General features: G+C 44.9%; 3 protein-coding genes across 5 annotated transcripts in view; all 3 read right to left on the bottom strand.

Moving 5' to 3' along the window:
• The window catches only part of LOC124016094 (C-type mannose receptor 2-like), a 40,949-nt gene extending 40,550 nt beyond the window's left edge, over nt 1-399 (bottom strand). For both annotated transcript variants that reach the window (XM_046331620.1, XM_046331619.1), the window contains exon 1: nt 169-399. In XM_046331620.1, coding sequence (XP_046187576.1) covers nt 169-286 — 118 coding nt within the window. In that variant the 5' untranslated portion in view covers nt 287-399. The remainder of the gene's footprint in view (nt 1-168) is intronic.
• Nucleotides 400-3,674: 3,275 nt separating this feature from the next.
• On the bottom strand, nt 3,675-18,732 carry LOC124015494 (serine/threonine-protein kinase tousled-like 2). The gene is made up of 21 exons (XM_046330722.1): nt 18,113-18,732; nt 16,911-16,993; nt 14,930-15,001; nt 14,749-14,818; nt 14,582-14,625; nt 14,390-14,491; nt 14,117-14,218; nt 13,833-13,925; nt 13,515-13,625; nt 13,246-13,382; nt 12,958-13,110; nt 12,798-12,864; nt 12,591-12,688; nt 12,426-12,507; nt 12,071-12,162; nt 11,864-11,953; nt 11,401-11,570; nt 5,445-5,583; nt 5,231-5,342; nt 4,992-5,099; nt 3,675-4,799 (listed from the first exon to the last, which is right to left on the bottom strand). Exons 2-21 carry the CDS (start codon nt 16,989-16,991, stop codon nt 4,626-4,628), a joined length of 2,097 nt encoding a protein of 698 aa, XP_046186678.1. The 5' UTR covers nt 16,992-16,993; nt 18,113-18,732; the 3' UTR covers nt 3,675-4,625.
• Nucleotides 18,733-18,880: 148 nt separating this feature from the next.
• On the bottom strand, nt 18,881-26,812 carry LOC124015495 (tRNA N(3)-methylcytidine methyltransferase METTL2-like). Of its 2 annotated transcripts, none has more exons than XM_046330725.1 (9): nt 26,619-26,812; nt 26,015-26,103; nt 22,642-22,916; nt 20,744-20,793; nt 20,483-20,543; nt 20,261-20,400; nt 20,039-20,145; nt 19,777-19,842; nt 18,881-19,425 (listed from the first exon to the last, which is right to left on the bottom strand). In XM_046330725.1, the coding sequence occupies exons 1-9, from the start codon at nt 26,771-26,773 to the stop codon at nt 19,262-19,264; spliced, it is 1,107 nt and encodes a 368-aa protein (XP_046186681.1). In that variant the 5' UTR covers nt 26,774-26,812; the 3' UTR covers nt 18,881-19,261. The 2 variants fall into 2 exon arrangements, with proteins under 2 accessions (XP_046186681.1, XP_046186679.1); XM_046330723.1 differs by having other exon boundaries at nt 20,483-20,600.
• Between the last annotated feature and the right edge of the window lie 333 nt (nt 26,813-27,145).

Genomic DNA, 27,145 nt, shown 5'->3' on the forward strand with positions numbered 1-27,145 from the left:
ATTTCAGATTTAAAAAGTACCAGTAAAATCCCACCAGGTCTCCTACCCCAAAACAAAACAAAACCTAAATAAGCTTTAGGTGGATATTCAAACGTGCCATAACAAAGAGAGTCTGCGACTCTTGAATGAAAAGCCGAGAAGCATTCGACAGCAACATATTGTTCTTACCTGAAACGCTGCGGTTTAGTTCCAGACTAAAGATGAATAAATATAAAGTGCATTTGTAAAAGTGAAGGCATTTTTTCCATGTTCTCCTCGAATCCTTGTTTCGGTCGCAGCGTGGCATGCCCGCTATTGCTCAGCAAATTGTAAATCGGAGCAATTTTTTGAAAGCTTTCCTTTCGGGACGGATGGGTAGAGTGGTGGTGAGTATGATGGGGTGCAGAAGAGAGGAGGAGTAGAGTGGGCTCTGTGTCTTTTTAGTGCGTCGTTAAAAGTGAAGTTAGCAGACGCGTTGTGTCAGCGTCACCATACTCTAGCCCGCCTCACATGCATACACAGTTGTGCACAAACTAGACACATTGTGTTGCAGATATGCGACATTGTATCTCAGAATCTCAGACATGCAACATTGTTACCTTGCATCTTCTTGAGCTCTGCCCCGCTGTTACATTGTAACAACATCCCTGCTTGTGATACGCTACATGCTGCGAATATGTAGCCTAGCTACCCTAGGCCCATTTGTTTCATTCAAAATAAGGTATTGGCATTACAAATATAATATATATATATATGTGTACACCTATATACACTCGATTTAGCTTATTTAAAACTACAGTAAAGATTGAACACAGAAATGTTTTATTTGACTAGATTCTGGCTCATAGAATCATTCCCCAAATCAGCCCTGGGGTGACAGTTAAGCACACAGATCATCCAAGTGAAATTGCAACAGGAAACACTTTTTACAAAGCTAACTCATAAATATGTTTTTTTAAATACTAAAGTGATGGCTTCTTGGCCTCCACCGTTGTGAAGAAAGTATTCTGGATGATTTGATTATCACAGTATTGCTGTCCCTTCCTCGTGAATCAATTAAGATGCCATGGTGCACATAGTCTTTATTCACCCCTGGAATTATTCCGTGTTGGGGATTGGTAGTGATGGATGTGGGGGAGAGTGGAAACAATCCCATGTCAATCTGTTGGGAAATGCAAGAATGATGCATCAATCAGAACAATCTTACATTGTTGGACAATGTTTGAGTGTGTGCACAATCTGCACACGTAGCCTAACAGTTCAAAGCTGGTGTTACTGATGTGTTGGCTTCATCCTCTCTCTTGTGAACAGAGACATTGTTGGACCATTAGCAGTATGTATGGCTCAGGGCCCTATCTGTCTCCCTCTTCACTGATCGTTATTGATCTGTGGCTTTGGCAGTGCACTGCACACAACCACATACAGTGTATAGAAAGAGAGATGTTGAGATCAGACCACGGACCCCCTGCAGTACCTGGGGGTCCGTGGACCTAACTTTGAGAAGCCCTGGGGAGCAGACGGGTTGGTTGTTTAGCAACAAAACACACAAAAAATGGGGCAAAACATACAGTGTTGGTTTAGATTGTTGACATGTAAACTATATTTAGTCTCAAAATGTTTATTGAAAACAAATACATTTGCACAAGAAGCACTTGTTTCTCAAATACATCATTACAGTTGTTGGTTAGCTAGCGAATTTGAGCCATATTAGCATCGACATGAGTCAAAACACCTCAAAACAGTATCAACGAGATGAAACTAGCCACCGACGATTCCCCACATGATTGTTAGCTATTTTAATCATACCACCACATGGCCTTCTTCCTCATCGATGTGCCCACATTCTCCTGACGTTGTCAGCCAACCCGTCTCTCCAGGTCATTCAGACTTTTCCATCAGGTTTGGTTTCCCCCACTTCGTTATATTAATTTAATATTTTTGTCATTTAGCAGACGCTCTTATCCAGAGCGACTTACAGGAGCAATTAGGATTAAGTGCCTTGCTCAAGGGCACGTCGACAGATCTCACTTACAGTTGAAGTCAGATGTTTACATACACTTAGGTTGGAGTCATTAAAACTCATTTTTCAACCACTCCACAAATTTCTTGTTAACAAATTATAGTTTTGGCAAGTCGGTTAGGACATCTACTTTGTGCATGACACAAGTAATTTTCCCAACAATTAGTTACAGATTATTTCACTTATAATTCACTGTATCACAATTCCAGTGGGTCAGAAGTTTACATACACTAATTTGACTGCACAGCCGTCATACCGCTCAGTCTCCTAGAGATGAATGTACTTTGGTGCGAAAATTGCAAATCAATCCCAGAACAACATGAATGTCCTTTACCTTGTGAAGATGCTGGAGGAAACAGGTACAAAAGTATCTATGTCCACAGTAAAACAAGTCCTATATCGACATAACCTGAAAGGCCGCTCAGCAAAGAAGAAGCCACTGCTCCAAAACCTCCATAAAAAAAGTCCGACTACGGTTTGCAACTGCACATGGGGACAAATATCATACTGTTTGGAGAAATGTCCTCTGGTCTGATGAAACAAAAATAGAACTGTTTGGCCATAATGACCATTATGTTTGGAGGAAAAGGAAGAGGCTTGCAAGCTGAAGAACACCATCCCAACCGTGAAGCACGGGGGCAGCAGCATCAGATTGTGGGTGCACTTTACAAAATAGATGGCATCATGAGGGAGGAAAACTATGAGGATATATTGAAGCAACATCAAGACAACAGTCAGGAAGTTAAAGCTTGGTCGCAAATGGGTCTTCCAAATGGACAATGACCCCAAGCATACTTCCAATGTTGTGGAAAAATGGTTAAGGACAACAAAGTCAAGGTATTGGAGTGGCCATCACAAAGCCCTGACCTCAATCCCATAGAAAATGCATGGGCAGAACTGAAAAAGCGTGTGCAAGCAAGGAGGCCTACAAACCTGACTCAGTTACACCAGCTCTGTCAGGAGGAATTGACCAAAATTCACCCAACTTATTGTGGGAAGCTTGTGGAAGGCTACCTGTTTAACTTGGGTAAAACATTTCAATTTAAAAAGGTCAATGCTACCAACTACTAATTGAGTGTATGTAAACTTCTGACCCCCTGGGAACGTGATGAAAGAAATAAAAGCTGAAATAAATCACTCTATTATTCTGACATTTCACATTCTTAAAATAAAGTGGTGATTCTAACTGACATAAGACGGAATTATTACTAGCATTAAATGTCAGGAATTGTGAGAAACTGAGTTTAAATATATTTGGCTAAGGTGTATGTAAACTTCCAACTTCAACTGTAGTCAGCTCTGCGATTCGAACCAGTGACCTTTCGGTTACTGGCCCAAAGCTCTTAACCGCTGGACTACCTGCCTACCTTTGAAAGATATTCTTGATTATTTTAGTTCTTCCTCGATAGACCTTCTCCAGCTGTTCCTGGGTCTTCCCGGTTTCCTTTTCCCCCTGGAAATTCCAGGTTACAGATAATAAATATTACACAAGCGTGCTTTTGTGTTGTTGATGTAGAGAAATGAGCTTGCCGAGCCTTCTGAGAGTAAACAACCCAACCAGAACCAACCCCCCACCCCCACACACTCAGATCGCACAGTTTAACCAATAGTATTTAATGGGTTATGCAATTCTCTGCTAAGGCCCAATCTCCTCCCAACAGTACAGTACAATGAGTAAACCAGTCCCTTGCATTTTATTGGCAAAAAATTCAATAAAACAGACCTAAATAAATATGTGTTTTCATGAAAGGGCAATTACTAAAAAGAGAACAGGGCAAAAATCAAAATAAAACAAATTTGAAAACCACCAATTGCTTTTTTTCCCTTCGAATTGGGAAAATGTAAAAGTAACGATTCTTAAAAAAGGGACCATTCATTCGTTTTCCACGTCATATATCATGTAACACAACTAGAACCAATATAAAAAATTGCAGCGGAACAGTGCCACCATCTGGAAGTCTTAAGCTTTGGTCACAGGATTTAAAACACACGGAGGGGGGGGGTATGCCTCCCTTCAAAAACTACCTGGACCCTGGAGAGTGGCTTAAATTAATTAACTCCATAGGTCTTGTACAGGTCCAGTCTAAAGGCAGGCTAGACTGGTACTGTCAGTAAGGGGAGGGGGTTGGATGACAACCAAAGCATTTATCAAAGGAGAACCCAGAGCATCTGGGACAACTCCGAGGCATGGTGTGTATGAGATGGAAAACGGTCCCATTTCTCAAAACTAATGCAGCCCGATTCCATTCTTTTCATTTTAAAATGGTTGAATTTTCCCATTTCTCATCAGCTCAGTGCCATGCCCCCCTCCTCACTGTGGGGGGACCCTAGGGCTTTGACCCCCAGAACAACACCGCCCCTCAGGGGAGGGAGAGACAGGGAAGCTGGGTGGGTGAACATGGGAGATGGAGGGCTCCAAGTTGCAGTTGGAACACTGATTACCCCACCCCTCCACCTCACCCATGATTACTCACGCTCCCCCTGCCTGCACCCCAGAGGTTTCCCTGGGGTGCTGAGCCAGGACATAGCAGGATGGTAAGTGGTGAGGGGACTGAATCAGGCAGCCACCCCCACCTCCACCTTCCACTCAGGTCAGTCAGTTCGTAGTGAGATAGATAGTGAGGGCTCAGTTTGAGGCGCTGCTGTTGGAGGAGCTGGAGGTGGAAGGTATAGCCGTGCCAGAGGCCCCGGAAGTGGCCACAGACTTGCGGATGTGAGGCATGAGGAAGGGGTCACTGGCTAGCTGGTGCACATCGATACGGTCTTCCTTCCGGTAGACCAGACAGCGCCTTATAAAGGCCTGGAGAGAGATAAGGAGTGGACATTTAGAGACGTTGTGACAGGGGAAGAGTTTGTGTACAGAGCAGAAAGGGATGAATGTGTAAAGTGAAAGAGGGCTGGAGAAACAACACCAGGTGAGGATGATTTTAAGGAATGGACTAACAAATGACAGAAAGGTGGGGGAAGGACAGACCGAAAAAACAAGCAGTACCTTAGCTTCTGGGGTGACTACTGGTTTGGGGGGAAACTGCACCTCTGTTGCCTTCAGTATGGTGTTCTCCTGCAGGATGTCCTGTTGAGACTGGTTATGGCCAAAGGGCTGGAAGGGAAGACAAAGAAAGAAAAAAGGCTAAAGTTAGCAACACAAAACATCCTCATCTCTTAAATGGAATATAAAGAGTATGAAAACAATTCCGAGAATAGTTAGTAGCGCGTGCGTGCTTGCATTACCTTGCGTCCATACAGAGCCTGGTAGAAGATGACTCCCACTGACCACACGTCCACCTTGTTGGAGATTTTAGGAGGCTCTTTACCCACCACAAAACATTCTGGGGGAAGGTACCTGCAAGGGAAGATCATTTATTAGAGAAAAACTCTTTCCACAATAACAAATCATCCAAAACAAGAATGTCATTCTATTGCTGTAGTTTGTGCGAAGCCTCACCAGTAGGTCCCTGCACCCTGCGAGGTCAGCTCCATCCCGTCCACTGAATTGTAGCTGTCGTCGTCCATGATCTTGGACAGGCCGAAGTCGGTGATCTTGATCTCCCCACAGGCTGTGCCATTCACCAGGAGGATGTTGCCTGAGGGAAAGACAAGTCAAGTGAATCTACTTCCGGGTTGGAGCGAGCGGTCGCATCCACATTTCGGTCCGCAGGTAGTATAACTTTTCATTACATTTCATTATAGTACAACGGTTTGATTTGTCTAATCTTAGCAATTTCTTCTTAGCTAGCTACATAGCCATCTTTGTATCAAAGATAATTGCGTAATTATCGTATTTCGTCATCCTAACGTAGTCTACACTGCTATCTGCCCGGCAGCTAGCCAGCTAGCTAACCTCCACAGTCTACCGAATAGCAGCACTGTAGAAACTATTACACTCAACTGAACGACTTGATTAGTGTAGTGTTAGCTAGCTACATAGTTGTCTTTGCTGTCTTCGTATCCAAGATAATTGTGTAGTTTAGAGTGTGTAGTCTCAGAGTGATTATCTTAATTTACCAAGGTTAGCTAGCCAGCTATTTGTCGTCCTTAACGTAGGAGACACTGCTAGCTAGCCAACGTATACCGAATAGAACTTCCGCACTCAACAACCCGGTCGTATTCCGCTTCGCTCCACAGGTAGTATCACATTGTCATTTCATTTCATTACATTACAGTACATTACATTACAGTACAACGGTTTGATTTGTTTGATCGTAGCTAGCTACATAGCAGTCTTTGTATCAAAGATAATTGTGTAGTCTAGAGCGATTTTCTAGGTTAGCTAGCCAGCTATTGTCGTTCTTTTAACGCAACGTAATCAACACTGCTAGCTAGCCAGCTAGCCCCCGAATAGCAGCACTGTAGAAACTATTACACTCAACGGAACGACTTGATTAGTGTAGTGTCAACAACGCAGCCACTGCCAGCTAGCCTACTTCAGCAGTACTGTATCATTTTAATCATTTTAGTCAATAAGATTCTTGCTACGTAAGCTTAACTTTCTGAACATTCGAGACGTGTAGTCCACTTGTCATTCCAATCTCCTTTGCATTAGCGTAGCCTCTTCTGTAGCCTGTCAACTATGTGTCTGTCTATCCCTGTTCTCTCCTCTCTGCACAGACCATACAAACGCTCCACACCGCGTGGCCGCTGCCACCCTAATCTGGTGGTCCCAGCGCGCACGACCCACGTGGAGTTCCAGGTCTCCGGTAGCCTCTGGAACTGCCGATCTGCGGCCAACAAGGCAGAGTTCATCTCAGCCTATGCCTCCCTCCAGTCCCTCGACTTCTTGGCACTGACGGAAACATGGATCACCACAGACAACACTGCTACTCCTACTGCTCTCTCTTCGTCCGCCCACGTGTTCTCGCACACCCCGAGAGCTCCTGGTCAGCGGGGTGGTGGCACCGGGATCCTCATCTCTCCCAAGTGGTCATTCTCTCTTTCTCCCCTTACCCATCTGTCTATCGCCTCCTTTGAATTCCATGCTGTGACAGTTACCAGCCCTTTCAAGCTTAACATCCTTATCATTTATCGCCCTCCAGGTTCCCTCAGAGAGTTCATCAATGAGCTTGATGCCTTGATAAGCTCCTTTCCTGAGGACGGCTCACCTCTCACAGTTCTGGGCGACTTTAACCTCCCCACGTCTACCTTTGACTCATTCCTCTCTGCCTCCTTCTTTCCACTCCTCTCCTCTTTTGACCTCACCCTCTCACCTTCCCCCCCTACTCACAAGGCAGGCAATACGCTCGACCTCATCTTTACTAGATGCTGTTCTTCCACTAACCTCATTGCACCTCCCATCCAAGTCTCCGACCACCGCCCTACCCTGTGCTCTGACCTCTTTCTCCCCTCTCTCTCCAGATGAAATCTCGCGTCTTGTGACGGCCGGCCACCCAACAACCTGCCCGCTTGACCCTATCCCCTCCTCTCTTCTCCAGACCATTTCCGGAGACCTTCTCCCTTACCTCACCTCGCTCATCAACTCATCCCTGACCGCTGGCTACGTCCCTTCCGTCTTCAAGAGAGCGAGAGTTGCACCCCTTCTGAAAAAACCTACACTCGATCCCTCCTATGTCAACAACTACAGACCAGTATCCCTTCTTTCTTTTCTCTCCAAAACTCTTGAACGTGCCGTCCTTGGCCAGCTCTCCCGCTATCTCTCTCAGAATGACCTTCTTGATCCAAATCAGTCAGGTTTCAAGACTAGTCATTCAACTGAGACTGCTCTTCTCTGTATCATGGAGGCGCTCCGCACTGCTAAAGCTAACTCTCTCTCCTCTGCTCTCATCCTTCTAGACCTATCGGCTGCCTTCGATACTGTGAACCATCAGATCCTCCTCTCCACCCTCTCCGAGTTGGGCATCTCCGGCGCGGCCCACGCTTGGATTGCGTCCTACCTGACAGGTCGCTCCTACCAGGTGGCGTGGCGAGAATCTGTCTCCTCACCACGCGCTCTCACCACTGGTGTCCCCCAGGGCTCTGTTCTAGGCCCTCTCCTATTCTCGCTATACACCAAGTCACTTGGCTCTGTCATAACCTCACATGGTCTCTCCTATCATTGCTATGCAGACGACACACAATTAATCTTCTCCTTTCCCCCTTCTGATGACCAGGTGGCGAATTGCATCTCTGCATGTCTGGCAGACATATCAGTGTGGATGACGGATCACCACCTCAAGCTGAACCTGGCAAGACGGAGCTGCTCTTCCTCCCGGGGAAGGACTGCCCGTTCCATGATCTCGCCATCACGGTTGACAACTCCATTGTGTCCTCCTCCCAGAGCGCTAAGAACCTTGGCGTGATCCTGGACAACACCCTGTCGTTCTCAACTAACATCAAGGCGGTGGCCCGTTCCTGTAGGTTCATGCTCTACAACATCCGCAGAGTACGACCCTGCCTCACACAGGAAGCGGCGCAGGTCCTAATCCAGGCACTTGTCATCTCCCGTCTGGATTACTGCAACTCGCTGTTGGCTGGGCTCCCTGCCTGTGCCATTAAACCCCTACAACTCATCCAGAACGCCGCAGCCCGTCTGGTGTTCAACCTTCCCAAGTTCTCTCACGTCACCCCGCTCCTCCGCTCTCTCCACTGGCTTCCAGTTGAAGCTCGCATCCGCTACAAGACCATGGTGCTTGCCTACGGAGCTGTGAGGGGAACGGCACCTCAGTACCTCCAGGCTCTGATCAGGCCCTACACCCAAACAAGGGCACTGCATTCATCCACCTCTGGCCTGCTCGCCTCCCTACCACTGAGGAAGTACAGTTCCCGCTCAGTCCAGTCAAAACTGTTCGCTGCTCTGGCCCCCCAATGGTGGAACAAACTCCCTCACGACGCCAGGACAGCGGAGTCAATCACCACCTTCCGGAGACACCTGAAACCCCACCTCTTTAAGGAATACCTAGGATAGGATAAAGTAATCCTTCTCACCCCCCCCCTTAAATTTTTTTTAGATGCACTATTGTAAAGTGGCTGCCCCACTGGATGTCATAAGGTGAATGCACCAATTTGTAAGTCGCTCTGGATAAGAGCGTCTGCTAAATGACTTAAATGTAAATGTAATCAAGACAAAAAAAGGTCATAATGAACATTCCTCAGTAATATGTGGTCAAGGCTGGTTTATAAATTGGTCTAACGACGTGTCTGTAGACAATTCGAATATGACAAGTTTCGCTGGGCCAAACAACATTTAATTTATACTCCGGTGGAATGTCTATAGAGACAGTTACTGAGACTTTCAGTTTCCTTGTTGCAGACCGATTTTTAAAAGTTTTGTCATGGTTACCTGACTGCGACAGCAACGAGACAAGTTTAAAAAAATATCCAGTAGAGTGCCCTGCATTTAATACGTCACACCCGCAACAGCTATTTTCTGTAATTAGCTTGCCTTTACCTTGTTGTGAGTTTACTTTCCTGTAATAATTAATAAAAATATACTAAAAAAGGTAGCCTAGTGGTTAGAGCGTTGAGCCAGTAACCAAAAGGTTGCTGGATTGAATCCCTGAGCTGACAAGGTAAAAACCTGTCGTTCTGCCCCTGAGCAAGGCAGTTAACCCACAGTTCCCCAAATGCCGAAGATTTGGATGTCGATTAAGGCAGCCCCCCCACACCTCTCTGATTCAGAGGGGTTGGGTTAAATGTGGAAGACACATTTCAGTTGAATGTTATTCAGTTGTACAACTAACTAGGTATCCCCCTTTCCCTAAAAAGATGTCAGCTATGCTCATTATTTGAACTGCCTACCTTCTAACATGCTAGAAACTAACCAAAACATTGTTTCTAAAGTTGCTTTTAGTTGTCTGGCTTGCTAGATTAACATATATCGAATTAACGGATGGGTTAATCGGTGTTAAAATACACCAGTTATGCTATTTGGACCACCAGGCTGCATATATAATAACAACAACAAGTTTGATGTCGGGCAACGATATATTATTATTATTATTATTCTACACTGTAGAATAATAGTGAAGACATCACAACTATGAAAGAACACATATGGAATCATGTATTAACCAAAAAACAAATCAAAAACACATTTTATATTTGAGATTCTTCAAATTAGCCACCCTTTGCCTTGATGACAGCTGGGCACACTCTTGGCATTCTCTCAACCAGCTTCATGAGGTAGTCACCTGGAATGCATTTTAATTAACAGGTGTGCCTTATTAAAAAGGTAATTTGTGGAATTTCTTTCCTTCTTAATGCGTTTGAGCCAATCAGTTGTGTTGTGACAAGGTAGAGGTGGTATACAGCAGATAGCTCTATTTGGTAAAAGACCAAGTCCATTTATGGCTAAAACAGCTCAAATAAGCAAAGAGAAACAACAGTCCATCATTACATGAAGGTCAGTCAATCCGGAACATTTCAAGAACTTGAACGTTTCTTCAAGTGCAGTCGCAAAAAGCATCAAGCGCTATGATGAAACTGGCTCTCATGAGGACCACCACAGGAAAGGAAGAACCAGAGTTACCTCTGCTACAGACACATCTCAACATCAACTGTTGACAGGCCTTCGTGGTCAAATTGCTGCAAAGAAACCACTACTAAAGGACATCAATAAGAAGAGACTTTCTTGGGACAAGAAACATGTGCAATGGACATTAGACTGGTGGAAATCTGTCCTTTTGGTCTGATGCCAAATTTTAGATCTTTGGTTCTGACCGCGTTGTTTTGGTGAGACGCAGAGTAGGTGGATGGATGATCTCCGCATGTGTTGTTCCCACCATGAAGCATGGAGTAGGTGGTGTGATGGTGTGATGTTTTTTTGCTGGTGACACTGTCTGCGATTTATTTATAATTCAAGGCACACAGCCTTCTGCAGCGATACGCCATCCCATCTGGTTTGCGCTTAGTGGTACTAGCATCTGTTTTTCAACAGGACAATGACCTAATACACCTCGAGGCTGTATTGGCTATTTGACCAATAAGATGAGTGATGGAGTGCTGCATCAGATGACCTGACCTCCACAATCACCTGACCTCAACCCAATTGAGATGGTTTGGGATGAGTTGGACCACAGAGTGAAGGAAAAGCAGCCAACAAGTGCTCAGCATATGTGGGAACTTATTCAAGACTGTTGGAAAAGCATTCCAGATTAAGCTGGTTGAGAGAATGCCAGGAAAGTGCAAAGCTGTAATCGAGGCAAATCGTGGCTACTTTGAAGAATTTGCTTAACACATTTTTGGTTACAACATGATTCCATATGTGTAATTTCATTGTTTTGATGTCGTCACTATTATTCTACAATGTAGAAAATAGTACAAATAAAGAAAAACCCTGGAATGAGTAGGTGTGTACAAACTTTTGACTGGTACTCTAAGTGATGGCATCAGTGTTGACCTGGTACTAATATTGCAGTGTAACTGCTGCCATGCTAGTGTCCATGCGATCCGTTGCTGTGTGTACCTACCAGGTTTAAGGTCGTAGTGGATGATGGGTGGGCGGATCTCGTTGAGGTACTTGAGGGCGTTGACCATCTGCATGATGATGGAGCGGCCCTCCTTCTCCGACATCAGCTTGTGCTGCTTCAGGTAGAAGTCCAGGTCATTCCCTTCACAGTACTCTAAAACCGTACAGAACCTGGAACACAACGAGAGAGAGAGGATGTGGTACTGTTCAGCGCTAGAAACGCACAGAACCTAGAACAATGACAGTGCAATCGGCTGTGTGGTACTGTCTTAGTTTAGAACCGTACAGAGCCTGTTCCACAACGAGAGACAAGGGAACCGACTGTGAGGTACTGTTTGAAAACAGTCGGACACAGAGTCGAAAGGAAAAAAATAACACCGGAACACACCCCCCGAAATCTCAAGTTCTATTCCAAAGATGTGTTGGATATGTTCTGCTGCTGTTTTGGGGGGGGGGCGACTTACGAGTCTGTGTCGAGTGAAAAGTAGTCGTAGAGTTTGACTATCCGTGGATGGTCCAGCTCCTTGTGGATTCTATACTCTCGACATGCGTGTCTGAAACAGAGAACACATTAAAAACTCCAATGTTAAAACCAAAGTGCTTTTGTTACCTGTATCACTCTGAAAAACAAAAAAAAGGTGGCAGTCTATGATAAGAAAAAGGGGACTCACTTGTGGTAGTTCTCTTTCTTCTCATCCCTCCAGTTCTTGTTCAACTGGTGGATTTTGACTGCGACGTATCTCTGCTCCGTTAGGTCAAAGGCCTTCAAAATGTGAGAGACGTGACATCAATTACAAATAAATCTTTCGATCACATCCATTAATTCTTTTTCATATCTGAGCAAAACCTGGCACCAATATGAAACCTTGGCACAGACTTTTTTTTAAATGGATTCAGGTGAACATCAAAAGTTCATCATTATGAGAAATCCTTTAGACCATGTAGTCGCTGTACTTAGTTCAATGAGTATACAACTATGCATTTGACCATGATGACAAAAAGGTCAGTTCCAATGAGTGCCCTCACCTTGTAAACTTCACTGAAGCCACCTCGGCCTAGTAAGTAGAGCAGTAGGTACCGGTCATTTAGCGTAGGGTGGTCTTTGAACCTGTTGCGGAAATCAGACATATTTCGATTAAAAGTCAAAACAGAGAGAACACAAATAAGAGAACAATGGTAGAGAGCACGGACGTGGAGTTATCCTCGTTGTGGATCCTCTTGAGCTCGCGGATGTGCAGGTTCCGTACTCGCTCCAACCTCTCCAACTCGGCCTGGATCTCTGCCTCTTCCTGCAATACATGGCAAGCTTATTAGCAACTTTTACAGGAACCAACAGACTAACAGTACACAAACTATATACACAAAATATATAAACATTGCAGGTAAACAGCACACCACCTTCTTGAGATGGCCCAGTCTTAGTTTGAAAATCTCCTCTTGCTCGTGATACTCGGCCTGTGATAACCTGGAAGAAGAAGAAACTCACCATCACAAACAGAATCAAACCTGGGAATATGTATGCATTTATACAGAGAGGGGAAGAGGCGGGGTAACGTACGCGTCGCTCTCGGCTCCGTTGGCCTTGCTCTTGCGTTTGTTCTGCTCCAGGCTAAGGGGCAGGGTTTGGGCCATTGAGGGCGGTTTCCTCTTGGCCAGGGCCTTCCTCTGTCTCTCTATGTCCTCTCGCTGGGAGTTGATCCTCTCCTGTTGCCTAGAGACGAGACACAGACAGACAGGTGACGGGGAGGGTCCGTGCTGGTATGAGAGAAAGATTAAAAACAACAACAGAGGAGGGTAGAGAGGAGCATGAGATGTAGAGTGAGGGAGGCTTTTGAGTGACCCTTACTTGATAAGGTTCTGAAAGGCATATCCGTCGGTCCACTGTTCTGTGAATGAGGCACCATGTCGGACGGTGGTGAAGTGACCCAGACGAAGACGGTCCTGCATGCTCTTGTCGCGACATGCCATCTTCTCCTGCTTCGACTGGGGGGGGGGGGGGGGGGAAGAGACACACATGTTATAGATGGGGAAAGCTCGTCCTTGGTCAAGAAAATAGACATGGGTGACGGTATTCTAGACTCCCAAGCCTGTTGTAGGGACAGAGGGAGAACTCACTTTCTCAATCAGCAGCTTCTTGCTCATGGTCACGCATTTGTTCAAGCGTTCTTTGTACCTCTCCAGCATCCTCTGCTGCTCATCCAACTGCCTTCGAAGGTCACAGTTCGCCTGAAACAGAACGGGTCAAAATCCCTTTAATTAATAGTCCTTTTAAATGAAACAAAGCTGTTTTAAAATGTCAGTTAGTAGTTTCTGAAGAGATCCGTTTCCATGTCTGGAGCATCATGCCGTCTCATGACGAGGCCCACAACATGCTATTCCATTAGAAGACAGAATGGGAAAACAAGGGCGTGTTGATGGCAGATGTGTTCCCACCCGCAGTAAGTCATCTATCCTCCCCTCCTTCTTCTCCAGGTCAGAGTTCTTGTTGTTCTCCATAGCAGTTAGCTTCTCTACCGTCAGGTCAGACTGCAGGAGGAGAACCAGAGGACGAGAAAGAGAGACGAAGTCGAACATTCATTAGAGACAAGGAGACGTGTCATAAGAGTTACTACAGACATCACCAGTGCTCTGTGTGTGTGTGTGTGTGTGTGTGTGGTGTGGTGTGGTGTGGTGTGGTGTGGTGTGTGTGTGTACAGATGGTGTAAGGTAACAGCTACCTGTGTGGCTTTGTGGTTCATGTAGAGGGAGACAGGCTTTAGGGAACAGGATGAGTGCTCTGTGTTGGCTGAACCCATAGAGGACGGGCTGCCCTGCTGCATCTGGGATACAAAGACATCCACACATACCACTAACATCATGTCATGGACCACAGTAACATTATGCTTTGCATTCAGGTCAGTTTGAAGGACACGATGGGTTCATTAGGAATTGGGGGGGGGGGGTGAAAAGGGAGGCGGAAAAAGAAAGGAGAAGTGAGGGAGCATGCTCACCGTGCCTGGGGGGTTGGAGAGGGAGTGATGTTGTGGGGAGGAGCGGACAACTGGAGGAAGACTCCTGGCAGGACTAGTACCAGGACCGCTACCACCCGCAAACTGACAGATTTAATGGAAAAGTCAGAAGAAGAGCGAAGGAATTCAAAGCTATGGAGGAGTCTTCCCAAAAAGTCCATCTTGAACACTCACCTCAAAATAATCACTAATTTTCTGTCCTCTTCCTCCTCCTTTCCCTGGAAAAGAGAAAAAAAAAGGCTGAAAATCTGTGGGCCGTTGATATATTCTGACAACAAAATGGCAACGGACGACTGAGGTCAATGAGAGAGATCACGGAGGAAGGGAGACCGACATCTCACCTTGGCTGCCATCGTACGGCTCTGCTTTCCTCTTCCTCGTTCTCTGGTCGTTGGGCTTTTTCTCTGGGGTCTGGAAAACGAGTAGGAGAAACACATTGTACTTTAAGACAGTGGAAGATGCATGAAATATCATATAACAAGAGTGAAAAGATTTATGGCGCCACTGCTGTGGGACTCTGACCTCCAGCTCTTTGTCACTGAGAGAGCCCACGCTGCACAGGCTCTGATTGGACGACTCATTGTGGCCTGAACCCTGTTCAAAAACAAACAAACCCACACAATTACACGTCAGACAAAGAGTGGAAGGATATGCCAAGGGCTGGGAGGGACTAAACTTAATTCACAGTAAAACAAACCAGGTGTGTGGAAGTGAGGGATGACTGACTGTTTCTGACTGTTTCTCCCCATGTCTACTCTAGGGTGAACAGATAAGGTGAGTGATTGTTTTTGAGAGAAAGAGAGAGCAGAAGAGAGTCGGAGAGGAATAGGGTTGAGCTAGCTAATATCATCACCATTCGTCTCAACACTGTGTACCTACCCTATCAATTCTAAATGTCTGTTGCCTAGGTGATGCCTGTCACTCAAATGACTCACTTTTGAATTCACCAGACTCTGCCATATCAGAGAAATATACTTAGTCATTCTGGACACATAATGCTGCTCCCTCTAACTAAATTGAACCTGAAATTGCTGAACATCAGACATAACTACTGCAGGTGGGAGTAGGTCTCTCAATCTTTTTCTCCCTCACACTCTCGCCTTTCATTATTTCATCCTCATTCTCTCCAGCCTTGTTCAAACAATTTTAAAATCCTACTACTCAGATAGGGTATTGGAGGGCTTTCAGTGTTTCCCTTGTATTCACTTAGCAGTAGCGCTTCGAAATGAAATACATTTTAAGGATGGACAGAGTGTAGAAAATATAAATGGACCTATATATTGTTATATAATCTTTGAGAACTAGAAATTCCCAAAATAAAAACTAGCTAAACGACTTATTTAATACTATTTTTGGAATGGCTGGATTACTGACGTGGCATGCAGGGTACATGCCAAGGGGCCCCGATTGGGGTCCCCAGAGGTTATGTTCTAATGTTTAAGCATAAGAACACAGAAATGCTTAGAATTGCAGGGAATTTGCTTTCGCACTGCAGAATTCTTTCAGCTCCATGGAAAAATGTATAGAATTGCAGGAAATTAGCTGAAAAACAGCACAAACCAGCACAGCTCTGCCGCCAATTCTGGACAGATTTAAGCCGCGCCCACAACTCTTATAAGGCAGCTCAGGATGACTGATAGGGAGCAAAGCTACAGGGCTGTTCAAGGTCGAGAGACACAAGTTGAGCTGCCCCCACCACATCCTGGGGCTTTCAGACCTATAACACCAGAGCAGGCTATACGTCTCATCTCTCTCTAGGCTAATACTTCCTTTCTCTCTCTCCCCCCTGTCTTTCCACACACTGCAACTCTGTCAGACAGAACCTGGTCAGACGGGTTGGGCCGTGGCGTGACGCTTTAGCGGGAGCCGCCATTTTCTCTGCGACAGCACCATGCTCTGGGCTCAGTTCTGCCTACGGCTGGCATAGAGCCCAGTCCTGGCTCTCATTCACACTCTGGGCTCCGAATCACTTCCCACAAAGGCAGCTCTCTAAGATGGAGTCTACCTCAGCGCCACCAGGCATGACCTCTAATCAAAAGCCAGAGCGCTACTGCCATAACATCTGGTCAGGGTTTCTACGCGTATGAGAGTGACAGGCATTCCTGCCCTTCCCTACTTCCCCCTCCTGCCCGTTCCCTGTCTTGGCAGCCCTCCGCACTTGCATATGCAGCCGCCACATCATGAGCCAGTAGGAGAGGATACCATACCACACCAGCCAACAAACACAGACACACAGCTCTACATTCTCAAGAGAGAGAGAGACGGAGGGGGCTCTCCTGTCCCTGACCAAGCTCAACCAGAAATAGAGAATCAAACAAAGAAAGGGAGAAACAAAGAGAAGGGGTGAGAGAGAGACAAAGACAGACAGATATGGTCCTGAAATAAAAGTTCACTACTGAGATCCTGTTGTCAGTCCTACATTAGTAAAAAGGGTGGAGCGGGAAGGAGCAAGACCCTATATAGGACTCTTTCATCTCCAATGATATAGTGTAGTAACACAGACCTTAGCCACGCCGACCCCAGTGAAGCGAGCCTCCAGCAGCTCCTGGCGTCGCGGGTCCAGGCTGTGCAGTTCCTCCATCATGGCTGCAGGGACAATGAGCAAGAAACACATAATTTGATATCAGATCTGTTTACTTTCCATAGCACAGACAAACATCATACAGAGTAAGAATACAAGGGGCTGGAAATCCTCTGACAACAGCTTGAAGATTTAGTGACACAACCAGTTCAGGGTTGCCTATAGATGAATGTGTTGATGCATGCAACTATAAATTCGTGGAAACTGACTCACGGATATACTCAGACACACCTGTTTTTTTTTATCAAGTCACCACCACTGATTCCAACGCAGAACTTGATCAACAACAAGAGATGAAGCAAAGACTAAACAGGCAAGAGCTGAGCATACTCCTGTGCTGACAAGGGACATTTCAGCAAATATGGTTTCAAAACTGTGATTACAGTATCGTGATAAGATTAGTGAATCTGATGGAGTCATTTTGCCACATAGCTTCGTTGCCTAGCTAGTTAGCTGACAGTTTTGGCAAGAAGGGTCAGGCCAGCGACAAAACCAACTTGTTAATAGTATATCAAATCAACTCGATAACTAACTAGCTAGCTGATCAAAGAGTACGGGCAAGCTTGCTATCATCCACTTGCAGGTGACAAAATACTAACAATGAGAGTAACATGATAGATAGACATTGCCATGACTCATGATCATGTGTTCATTACATTAGTTAACATGTGTCAATAATTCAGGTTCCCCCCTTGGCTAGTCTATGGGAATGGCTGCCTTGTTGGTAATGACATTCCAAACATGTTTTTGTTGCTAAACGCTTGTTGGCTAGCTAGTTAACTACAGTAGCCAGCTAACGTCCGACGTTAGCCACCTGGTGCAGCTAACTATTAACTAGCAAGTTGGTCACTTCGTTGGCAAACATGTCTGATAGGTAACTAAAAAACAGCATTTGATATTTCCAAATGATAACTACTTGCAAAATTGTCAATTAAAAAAAGGGAATAGATAACTAACGTTACTAGGCTAAGGGTGATGGATAGCGATATGGCAAATGTCCGACTAACATGGAAGGTTAGCTAGCTAGCGTTAGCTACATGAAAACTGCTGTTTTTCAGGAATATTATGTCCCAACCCAAAGTTATGTGAGAAATAAAACATTAATACAACTCGACCAATGTTACCTGTTGTAATTATATTTTCCACGGGCCCAATCTTTATATGTCCACGATTCTTGTATCCCTACCTCGACACTGTCAAACGAGGCCTCATCCAAATCCCCGTTCTTCGGTGTTGATTTGTTACCCGTTAGGAGACGAGCGTCTGCTTGGCCCCCCAATAACGACAGATAGTTCCCTTCTCCGCCTAGAAGTCCCGGGGTATCCCGAACCAGCCTTTCCGCACTCCCTACACCGGTATCCCCAGGTTCACATTCCTTTCATCAAGGGCCGTACCATGCCTCTTTCGGGGTATTTTATCCCGAACAATGACCATCACTTGCCCTTTTCATCGCGAATATGCTCCAACAATGTGGCTATTTTGTGTTATAATGTTGTCCTCCGATCTGATATGTTCAGTCTAATTCTGTACTCAATCAGAACAAAGTTGGTGTCTAGCTTCACCTTCCTCGCCCTAGCAAACAATCTGTTACGGAATTTGTGTTATTCCGATCATTTCAGTTTAATCTGGATTGGTTCGGTCTCTTTTTTTTGGTAATATAAACAATAATCGGTAAATCTCCTTTATTCTCGTGATATTGTTCAAATTTGGCTTTCCACCTTCACCCCAACCACGCCTTCCCCCAAAACCGACTGTAGGCCAATTGAAATTGATTTACAAACTAGCTATATGCAATCTAAAACTGGCCATAACTTTTCAGGGAGACAGAAACGCAATCATCTTTTGAAATGTGAAGTGAAGGCAATTATCTGAAAGGAATCATGTGACAATGATGGGTTTACACATAGTTTTTTAATCATCTTGAAAGTGTTTATGTAAAAAATTGTTTTTAACTCATACATCACAATTAATCTTAAAACAATGAAAAATGGCAAACAGTCTGTTGAATGTAAACATTAGAACATTGGGTTTCCAGACCTTTTTCCAGGTTTCATTAGCTCATCATCCTTTTCTATATGCCGTTTCTGAGCCAGGGCTGTGAAGACAAATGGCTGAGGGAACCCAATAGCAAAACATGTCTAGTGCATTGCACACACATCACCCCTCAATCCATCTCCAACTCTATCCATCCCTCCCAGGGGTTGCAGTCCCACATCTACCTCAGACACTAGTTCAATGATAAGCCACACAGTGTTCTCTCTGCTGTTCCTGGCTCACTCCTGTGTCTCTGGTGGTTGGGTATGAGGCTTGCGGTACTTGCATTGGATCCAGACACGGTACATGGTCAGCTGCTTGCCTCTGTTCACCTGCAGCCGCCGGTCCACCATGTTCTGGACCTTCTCCAGACCCGCTTCACTGAAGTAGTCATGTAGCTCATCTGGAGAGAGATGTCACGGAGATATTATACACAAAAAACAACAACAAAGGGTTTAGTGTCTGAGGTAGATGTGGGACTGCAGCCCCTGGGAGGGAGGGATAGAATTGGGATACCTCCATGAGACCATTGTAATGATGGACAATATGGAGATGGATTGAGGGGTGATGTGTGTGTAAAGCTTTAGTCATGTTTTGCTATTGGGTTCCCTCAGCCATTTGTCTGCACAGCTCTGGGTTCACCCAGGTGCTTAGATACAAATATATACTTTAAAAATTAAAAATAAACAGACTTGCAAATGACCACTGTTAAAAAGCAGTAAATACTAGCCTTTTGATTGGATTTATTTATTACCTTGAGTGAAGAAATAGACTCGTGTTCCATCACCACGGACATAAAAGTTATCTGACAAGCACCTTCCTGAAAAAAGGAACATTCAATAATTCAATATTTTCCCCAAAACATGTACATATTGCTAATCACAATTTACAAGCATTACGATACACACAAGCATTACGCTACACCCGCAATAACATCTGCTAAATATGTGTATGTGACCAATATAATCTGATTCGATTCCACACAGTACCACGCATGAGTGCCTATGGTAACTAACCTTTCTTGAAGCGTAGCTGTGCCATGTCATAGCGCCCATAGTCCCTGAGCAGCAGCACTCCTCCAGGCTTCAGCAGCCGAGCCAGTCTGCTGATGGAGGCCTGCATCCTGACAGAGAATTTTTGGGGGATTTGATTTCACTTAAATTTTCCCTATCACACACACGCACCCACACTTGCTTGTTGCCACACTCAAACACACACGTCACACAGGGGCGTCTTACTTGTCCGGATGCAGGGCTGAGAGCACGAAGATGAGCACTATAACATCCAGGCTGGCGTCTGGGAAAGGGTAAATAGCGCCCTCATCACCCAGGTCATGAACAAAGGCATAGCAGCGCCCGGGGTCATACTCTGAATTAGCCTGGTGGTGAAAGGGACAAGATGAATGAATCCATTTATCAGCCAACTAATGACACCGTCTATCAAGCATTTCTCCATCTCACCTTGACCAGCTCTACAGCGGTGCTGGAGAAATCACAGCAGTAGACAAAGAGTCCAGGGTCACTGTCCCACACAAAGAAGACAGGGTCATGGAACATGGAGGTGCGAACAGGGTTGCATCTAATACATATTGAGATCTGAATTAGCAGATATAAAGCATGTGAACACGAAGAGGGTAGTAGCTAGTATAAAACGTCAAACTGATCAGGCTGCATACTGCATAATGGGACTGCTCAATACACGTGGTCCCAACCACCACTCACTTGTTGGTCTTCAGAATGGGAAAGACAGTGTTTCCAACACCACAGCCAACCTATTGAATCAAACAAGGACATAGGTTAGCCTACTTTATGCCTGAGGGCCACATATACAGTGCCTTGCGAAAGTATTCAGCCCCCTTGAACTTTGCGACCTTTTGCCACGTTTCAGGCTTCAAACATAAATATATACAACTGTATTTTTTTGTGAAGAATCAACAACAAGTGGGACACAATCATGAAGTGGAACGACATTTATTGGATATTTCAAACTTTTTTACCAAATCAAAAACTGAAAAATTGGGCGTGCAAAATTATTCAGCCCCCTTAAGTTAATAATTTGTAGCGCCACCTTTTGCTGCGATTACAGCTGTAAGTATCTTGGGGTGTCTATCAGTTTTGCACATCGAGAGACTGACATTTTTTCCCATTCCTCCTTGCAAAACAGCTCGAGCTCAGTGAGGTTGGATGGAGAGCATTTGTGAACAGCAGTTTTCAGTTCTTTCCACAGATTCTCGATTGGATTCAGGTCTGGACTTTGACTTGGCCATTCTAACACCTGGATATGTTTATTTTTGAACCATTCCATTGTAGATTTTGCTTTATGTTTTGGATCATTGTCTTGTTGGAAGACATATCTCCGTCCCAGTCTCAGGTCTTTTGCAGACTCCATCAGGTTTTCTTCCAGAATGGTCCTGTATTTGGCTCCATCCATCTTCCCATCAATTTTAACCATCTTCCCTGTCCCTGCTGAAGAAAAGCAGGCCCAAACCATGATGCTGCCACCACCATGTTTGACAGTGGGGATGGTGTTTTCAGGGTGATGAGCTGTGTTGCTTTTACGCCAAACATAACGTTTTGCATTGTTGCCAAAAAGTTCAATTTTGGTTTCATTTGACCAGAGCACCTTCTTCCACATGTTTGGTGTGTCTCCCAGGTGGCTTGTGGCAAACTTTAAACTACACTTTTTATGGATATCTTTAAGAAATGGCTTTCTTCTTGCCACTCTTCCATAAAGGCCAGATTTGTGCAATATACAACTGATTGTTGTCCTATGGACAGAGTCTCCCACCTCAGCTGTAGATCTCGGCAGTTCATCCAGAGTGATCATGGGCCTCTTGGCTGCATCTCTGATCAGTCTTCTCCTTGTATGAGCTGAAAGTTTAGAGGGACGGCCAGGTCTTGGTAGATTTGCAGTGGTCTGATACTCCTTCCATTTCAATATTATCGCTTGCACAGTGCTCCTTGGGATGTTTAAAGCTTGGGAAATCTTTTTGTATCCAAATCCGGCTGTAAACTTCTTCACAATAGTATCTCGGACCTGCCTGGTGTGTTCCTTTTTTCTTCATGATGCTCTCTGCGCTTTTAACCGACCTCTGAGACTATCACAGTGCACGTGCATTTATATGGAGACTTGATTACACACAGGTGGATTGTATTTATCATCATTAGTAATTTAGGTCAACATTGGATCATTCAGAGATCCTCACTGAACTTCTGGAGAGAGTTTGCTGCACTGAAAGTAAAGGGGCTGAATAATTTTGCACGCCCAATTTTTCAGTTTTTGATTTGTTAAAAAAGTTTGAAATATCCAATAAATGTCGTTCCACCTCATGATTGTGTCCCACTTGTTGTTGATTCTTCACTAAACAATACAGTTTTATATCTTTATGTTTGAAGCCTGAAATGTGGCAAAAGGTCGCAAAGTTCAAGGGGGGGCGAATACTTTCGCAAGGCACTGTACTTAGCTGGAACCATATCTGTTTGTGCTCTTGCCAACTCTATTGCTCATTCTCAGGGCAAACATGTCTGACATTACAATGAGTGACAATGAGTTGGCATAACACAGACTGGCACTCAAGCTAACATATACTGCAGTCATACTATGATACAATATTCCTCACCTCCAGTATGCGATACATGGCACTGGATCCAGGGTAGTCACCATCTACATGGGCCAGGGGGGTGACTTCACTGCTTTGGCCCTGGCTCTGTTCGAGACCATGTGGTTCACTCTTCTCAGCTCTATCGTCCCCAATACAGGAGTCCCGGTTGAGGCGACACTGTGGGGCCAGCTCAGGGAACTCTGTGAAGAGCCAGTGGCGGTCTTTGAAGAAGCGATTCTCATGGATGGTGTAGAATTCATTCCAGTACTCGTTCGCCCGGCAGTCAAAGTCCTCTGTTGAAATGAGTGGAAGAGATGCAAATTGACTACTACATATACTATATCTTGTTCTGGTACTAACACTACATGACAAAAAGTATGTGGACACCTGCTTGTTGAAAATCTCGTTCCAAAACCATCGGCATTTAATATGGAGTTGGTTCCCAGCTTTGCTGCTATAACAGCCTCTACTCTTCTGGGGAGGCTTTCCACTAGATGTTGGAACATTGCTGCGTGGACTTGCTTCCATTCAGCCACAAGAGCAATAGTGAGGTCGGGCAATTAGGCCTGGCTGGCAGTCAGCCAGCATTCCAATTCATCCCACAGGTGTACGATAGGGTTGAGGTCAGGGCTCTGTGCAGGCCAGTCAAGTTCTTCCACACCGATGTTGACAAACCATTTCTGTATGGACCTCACTTTGTGCAAGGGGCATTGTCATGCTGAAACAGGAAAGGGCCTTCCCCAAACTGTTGCCACACATTTGGAAGCACAGAATCATCTAGAATGTAATTGTATGCTGTAGCATTTATGATTTTCCTTCACTAGAATTAAGGCGCCTAGCCTGAACCATGAGAAACAGCTCCAGACCATTATTCCTCTTCCACCAAACTTTACAGTTGGCACTATGCTTTCGGGAAGGTAGCAGTCTTCTGGCATCCGCCAAACCCAGATTAGTCCGTCGGAATGCCAGAAGGTGAAGCATGATTCTTCACTCCAGCGAATGCATTTCCACTGCTCCAGAGTCCAATGACAGGGAGCTTTCCAACACTCCAGCCAACGCTTGGCATTGCACAGTGATCTGTGCGGTTTCTAGGCCATGGAAACCCATTTCATGAAGCTCCTGACAAACAGTTATTGTGCCGAAGTTGCTTCCAGAGGCAGCTTGGAACTCGGTAGTGAGTGTTGCAACCGAGGAGAGGTTATACATTTATTTCTTCTCCACAATTTTGTGATATCCAATTGGTAGTCCGTCTTGTCCCATCGTTGCAACTCCCGTACGGACTCGGGAGAGGTGAAGGTCAAAAGCTGTGCGTCCTCCCCGAAACACGACCCCGCCAAGCCGCACTGCTTCTTGACACACTGCTTGATTAACCCGGAAGCCAGCCACACCAATGTGTCGGAGGAAACACCGTAGAGTTGGTGACCGAAGTCAGCATGCATGCACCTGGCCCGCCACAAGCAGCCGCATGAGCACGATGGGACAAGGACATCCCAACCGGCCAAACGCTCCTCTAACCCGGACGACACTTCAGTACTGTGAGCTTGTGTGGTCTATCACTTTGCGGCTGAGCTGTTGTTGCTCCTAGACGTTTCCACTTCACAATAAAAGCACTTACAGTTGAACAGGACAGCTCTAGCAGGGCAGGAATTTGACGAACTGACTTGTTGGAAAGGTGCCACATTGAAAGTCACTGAGCTCTTTAGTATGGCCATTCTACTGCCAATGTTTGTCTATGGAGATTGCATGGCTGTGTGCTCGATTTTATACACCTGTCAGCAACGGATGTGGCTGAAATAGCCAAATCCACTCATTTGAAGGGGTGTCCACATACACTATATATACAAAAGTATGTGTCTAGCAGACCTATGTATGGTTCTTTGTTTTATCACTTATCAGCGTCTAGCGCTGAAATAATTGATACCATACTCTCAGTTGGTGAAACTGTTCCCACAATTGGGAAACACCCACCCCTCAACACCACCCACCTGCTCTCAAGGATTAACGGAGTGCAATGAACCAACCTGAACTAAAATTTGGGCTTACACGAGACATTCTCCTTTAAGCAGCCATTCAGCAGCTTTTTAAGCTTAAAGGGATACTTCAGGATCTACTTTCCCAGAGTCAGATGCACTCTTGGATACCATTTCTATGTCTCTGAGTGCAGTTTGAAGGAAGTTGATAACTAGCGTTTGCGCAATGACTAGAATTCTTTGGTAGCCGCTAGCATGCTAGTAGATACCATAGACTTCCAGTCATGGTGCTTACGCCAGATAGAGAGAGTTTTGCGAGCCAATGCTAACTTCATTAACAATGGATGCAGAGACATAAAAATGGTATTCATTAGTTAATTTGACTCTGGGGAAGTAGATAAAGAGATGTCATTGCCAAAATCCCAAAGTATCCCTTCTAATGTCAATATACATTTGGCACTTACCAAAGAAAGGAGTTTCACTGAGCAGCTATCGTCATTACTGCCCTACCCAGAAATTGTCTAAATAAAAAGTGACAAACAACTGAAAAAACACCTTATATGGAAATAACCTTGTTTTTGAGCAAGTGCTCATGTGCCAAATCCACCTCATTACTGCCACCAGAGATGTGTATATGATGCTCATGTCTCCGCCCTAACAATGGGAGTTGTTGTCCCAAAGCCGGGAAAATAGTAGACAAGCTTAGGTCCAAAATAAGCCCATAGAAATGTATTGGGCTTATATTTGGACTGATTTTGGCGAGAGTGAAAGCTCTCGCTTCGCCTCTTCCCCTCTGATGCCACGCACAGATTGGCTGATCCAGCAGCAGGAAAGGGAATTGATTTTATCACCTACAACAGTGTATGAACCTCATAATCTGTTGTTTCACCCATGCTACACGGAATGCAATAATAGATTAAGTAGACAATATAGGGTACGTCTTTAGTGATTGCATATTTCAAGGCTTTCTTTAGTGTATTTGAATTATGTTACTAATATTGCAGAAGGTGCAGAAGAGGTAGATTTAGATTATTTCCAGAAAAGGCATTGGCCATGTTCGAGAGCATTAAAACTGCAATGTATCATGGGTAAATTGTGACTGACTGACTGATCTTCAAATAATAATGGGTCGTCACTTATGTCATTTGTGCATCAGTCAGTCGAGACATTATATACAGATCTCTGATGGCAGCAATGAGGTAGATTTCTTTTCAGACGCATGTCAATTTTATTTAGACCTTTTTCGGAAGTACATACTGTCTGGGATGGCAGCAATGATGATAGTTGCTCAGTGAAACTCCTGTCTTTGGTAAGTTCCACATGTATTTTGACATTATTAAGCTTGAAATGCTGGTGAATGGATGCTTCTCGGCTTAAAGGGGGACATCTCCTGGAAGCCCAGATTCAGGTTCAGAACCAACCTTGCTTCTCTTGAGGGAGGGGCTGACTGTTTTCCTGGACCTTCTTCTTGGCAGCTGCCTCTTGCTCCTCTGTCCACTCCACATTGTCCCTGAAAGTGAATGGGACACCAACACTACTAGAAACCAAGAGGAAGACATGCTACCCCATGCCTAGTTCTGTTATGTCCATATGTTAGCCCAATAATAGACTAATGAAGCCTAAAGTTACTCCTTACAGTCTAAGTACCTTACATTTTCTGTTGAAAAGCAAATTTACAAAAAGGTGATAGAAGATGTAGATAGTTAATCTGTTTTGCCAAACAGGCGCTGTAACATGGAAATATGGCCGTGTGGTAACCCTGGCCCTATATACAAATATGTGTATCAATTTAACCTTGTTCTGATTTCTCGCTGATATGAAATGTAAGGTCTTTGTGCTTCCAAAGCCGTACCGCAAGCGATGCGTGTTTATGTTCAGACCAAGCCGTGGGGCTCTAAACAAAATACACATGTACAAAAGACAACTTCATCCAATGACTCGTGTAATGTAATGGAACTGAGAGACATGATCAAGGGCTATTCATGTGTGTACTACCACCAGTAGTTTGCATGCTCAAATACGAACCATGCGTTGTGTTGAAAAACTTGACGTGGGTCTGTCAGGAAACGGGTTCCGAACTGAGGCCTTTTCACTTCTCCAGATGTGGATTCTGGTAATATTTGTTCCGTTTCAGTGATGTTTTGCTCCACGATCCCTCCCACAGTAACGGGCGCTGCCATGTTGAATTGACGCACCGGAAGGAATGTCCAGAGAAGTTGAAGCAAAGACTACATTGTCAACGAGATATCCCACTATAGTCCGTAAATCAGCATTGCCTGTGGAGTACTCTATTACACCAGTTGAGCGCGCCATAGACCTACATTTGGCATTATGATCGAGAACGTGGCTGCTGGTGAGAACCCCACATGGCGATGTATGGAGGTAGGATGAAAGATGATGGCGGGCAAGGAAAAAAGTGCAACGTATGAATAAATATGGAGTACACCTTCTGGAAGATCTGGCGATGGAGAATATGGTGGATAAGGCAAAAGGGGGATTATGTTTAGAGGGAGTAATGAATTGAGATTTGCGCAGAACTTTTAGAAGAGCTA

Source organism: Oncorhynchus gorbuscha, linkage group LG26 (assembly GCF_021184085.1).
Source record: "Oncorhynchus gorbuscha isolate QuinsamMale2020 ecotype Even-year linkage group LG26, OgorEven_v1.0, whole genome shotgun sequence".
Lineage (NCBI taxonomy): Eukaryota > Metazoa > Chordata > Actinopteri > Salmoniformes > Salmonidae > Oncorhynchus > Oncorhynchus gorbuscha.

Excerpts from the sequence above, each read along its gene's own strand:
- LOC124015494 (XM_046330722.1), bottom strand. The coding sequence starts at position 16,991 with ATGATGGAGGAACTGCACAGCCTGGACCCGCGACGCCAGGAGCTGCTG. Across the intron at positions 15,002-16,910 it reads CTGGGGTCGGCGTGGCTAAG|GGTTCAGGCCACAATGAGTC; the intron begins GTCTGTGTTACT and ends GTTTTTGAACAG. Across the intron at positions 4,800-4,991 it reads TAGTCACCCCAGAAGCTAAG|GCCTTTATAAGGCGCTGTCT; the intron begins GTACTGCTTGTT and ends ATCTCTCTCCAG.
- LOC124015495 (XM_046330723.1), bottom strand. The coding sequence starts at position 26,773 with ATGGCAGCGCCCGTTACTGTGGGAGGGATCGTGGAGCAAAACATCACT. Across the intron at positions 20,601-20,743 it reads CCCATTCTGAAGACCAACAA|ATGCAACCCTGTTCGCACCT; the intron begins GTGAGTGGTGGT and ends AATATGTATTAG. Across the intron at positions 20,401-20,482 it reads CCGCTGTAGAGCTGGTCAAG|GCTAATTCAGAGTATGACCC; the intron begins GTGAGATGGAGA and ends TTTCACCACCAG.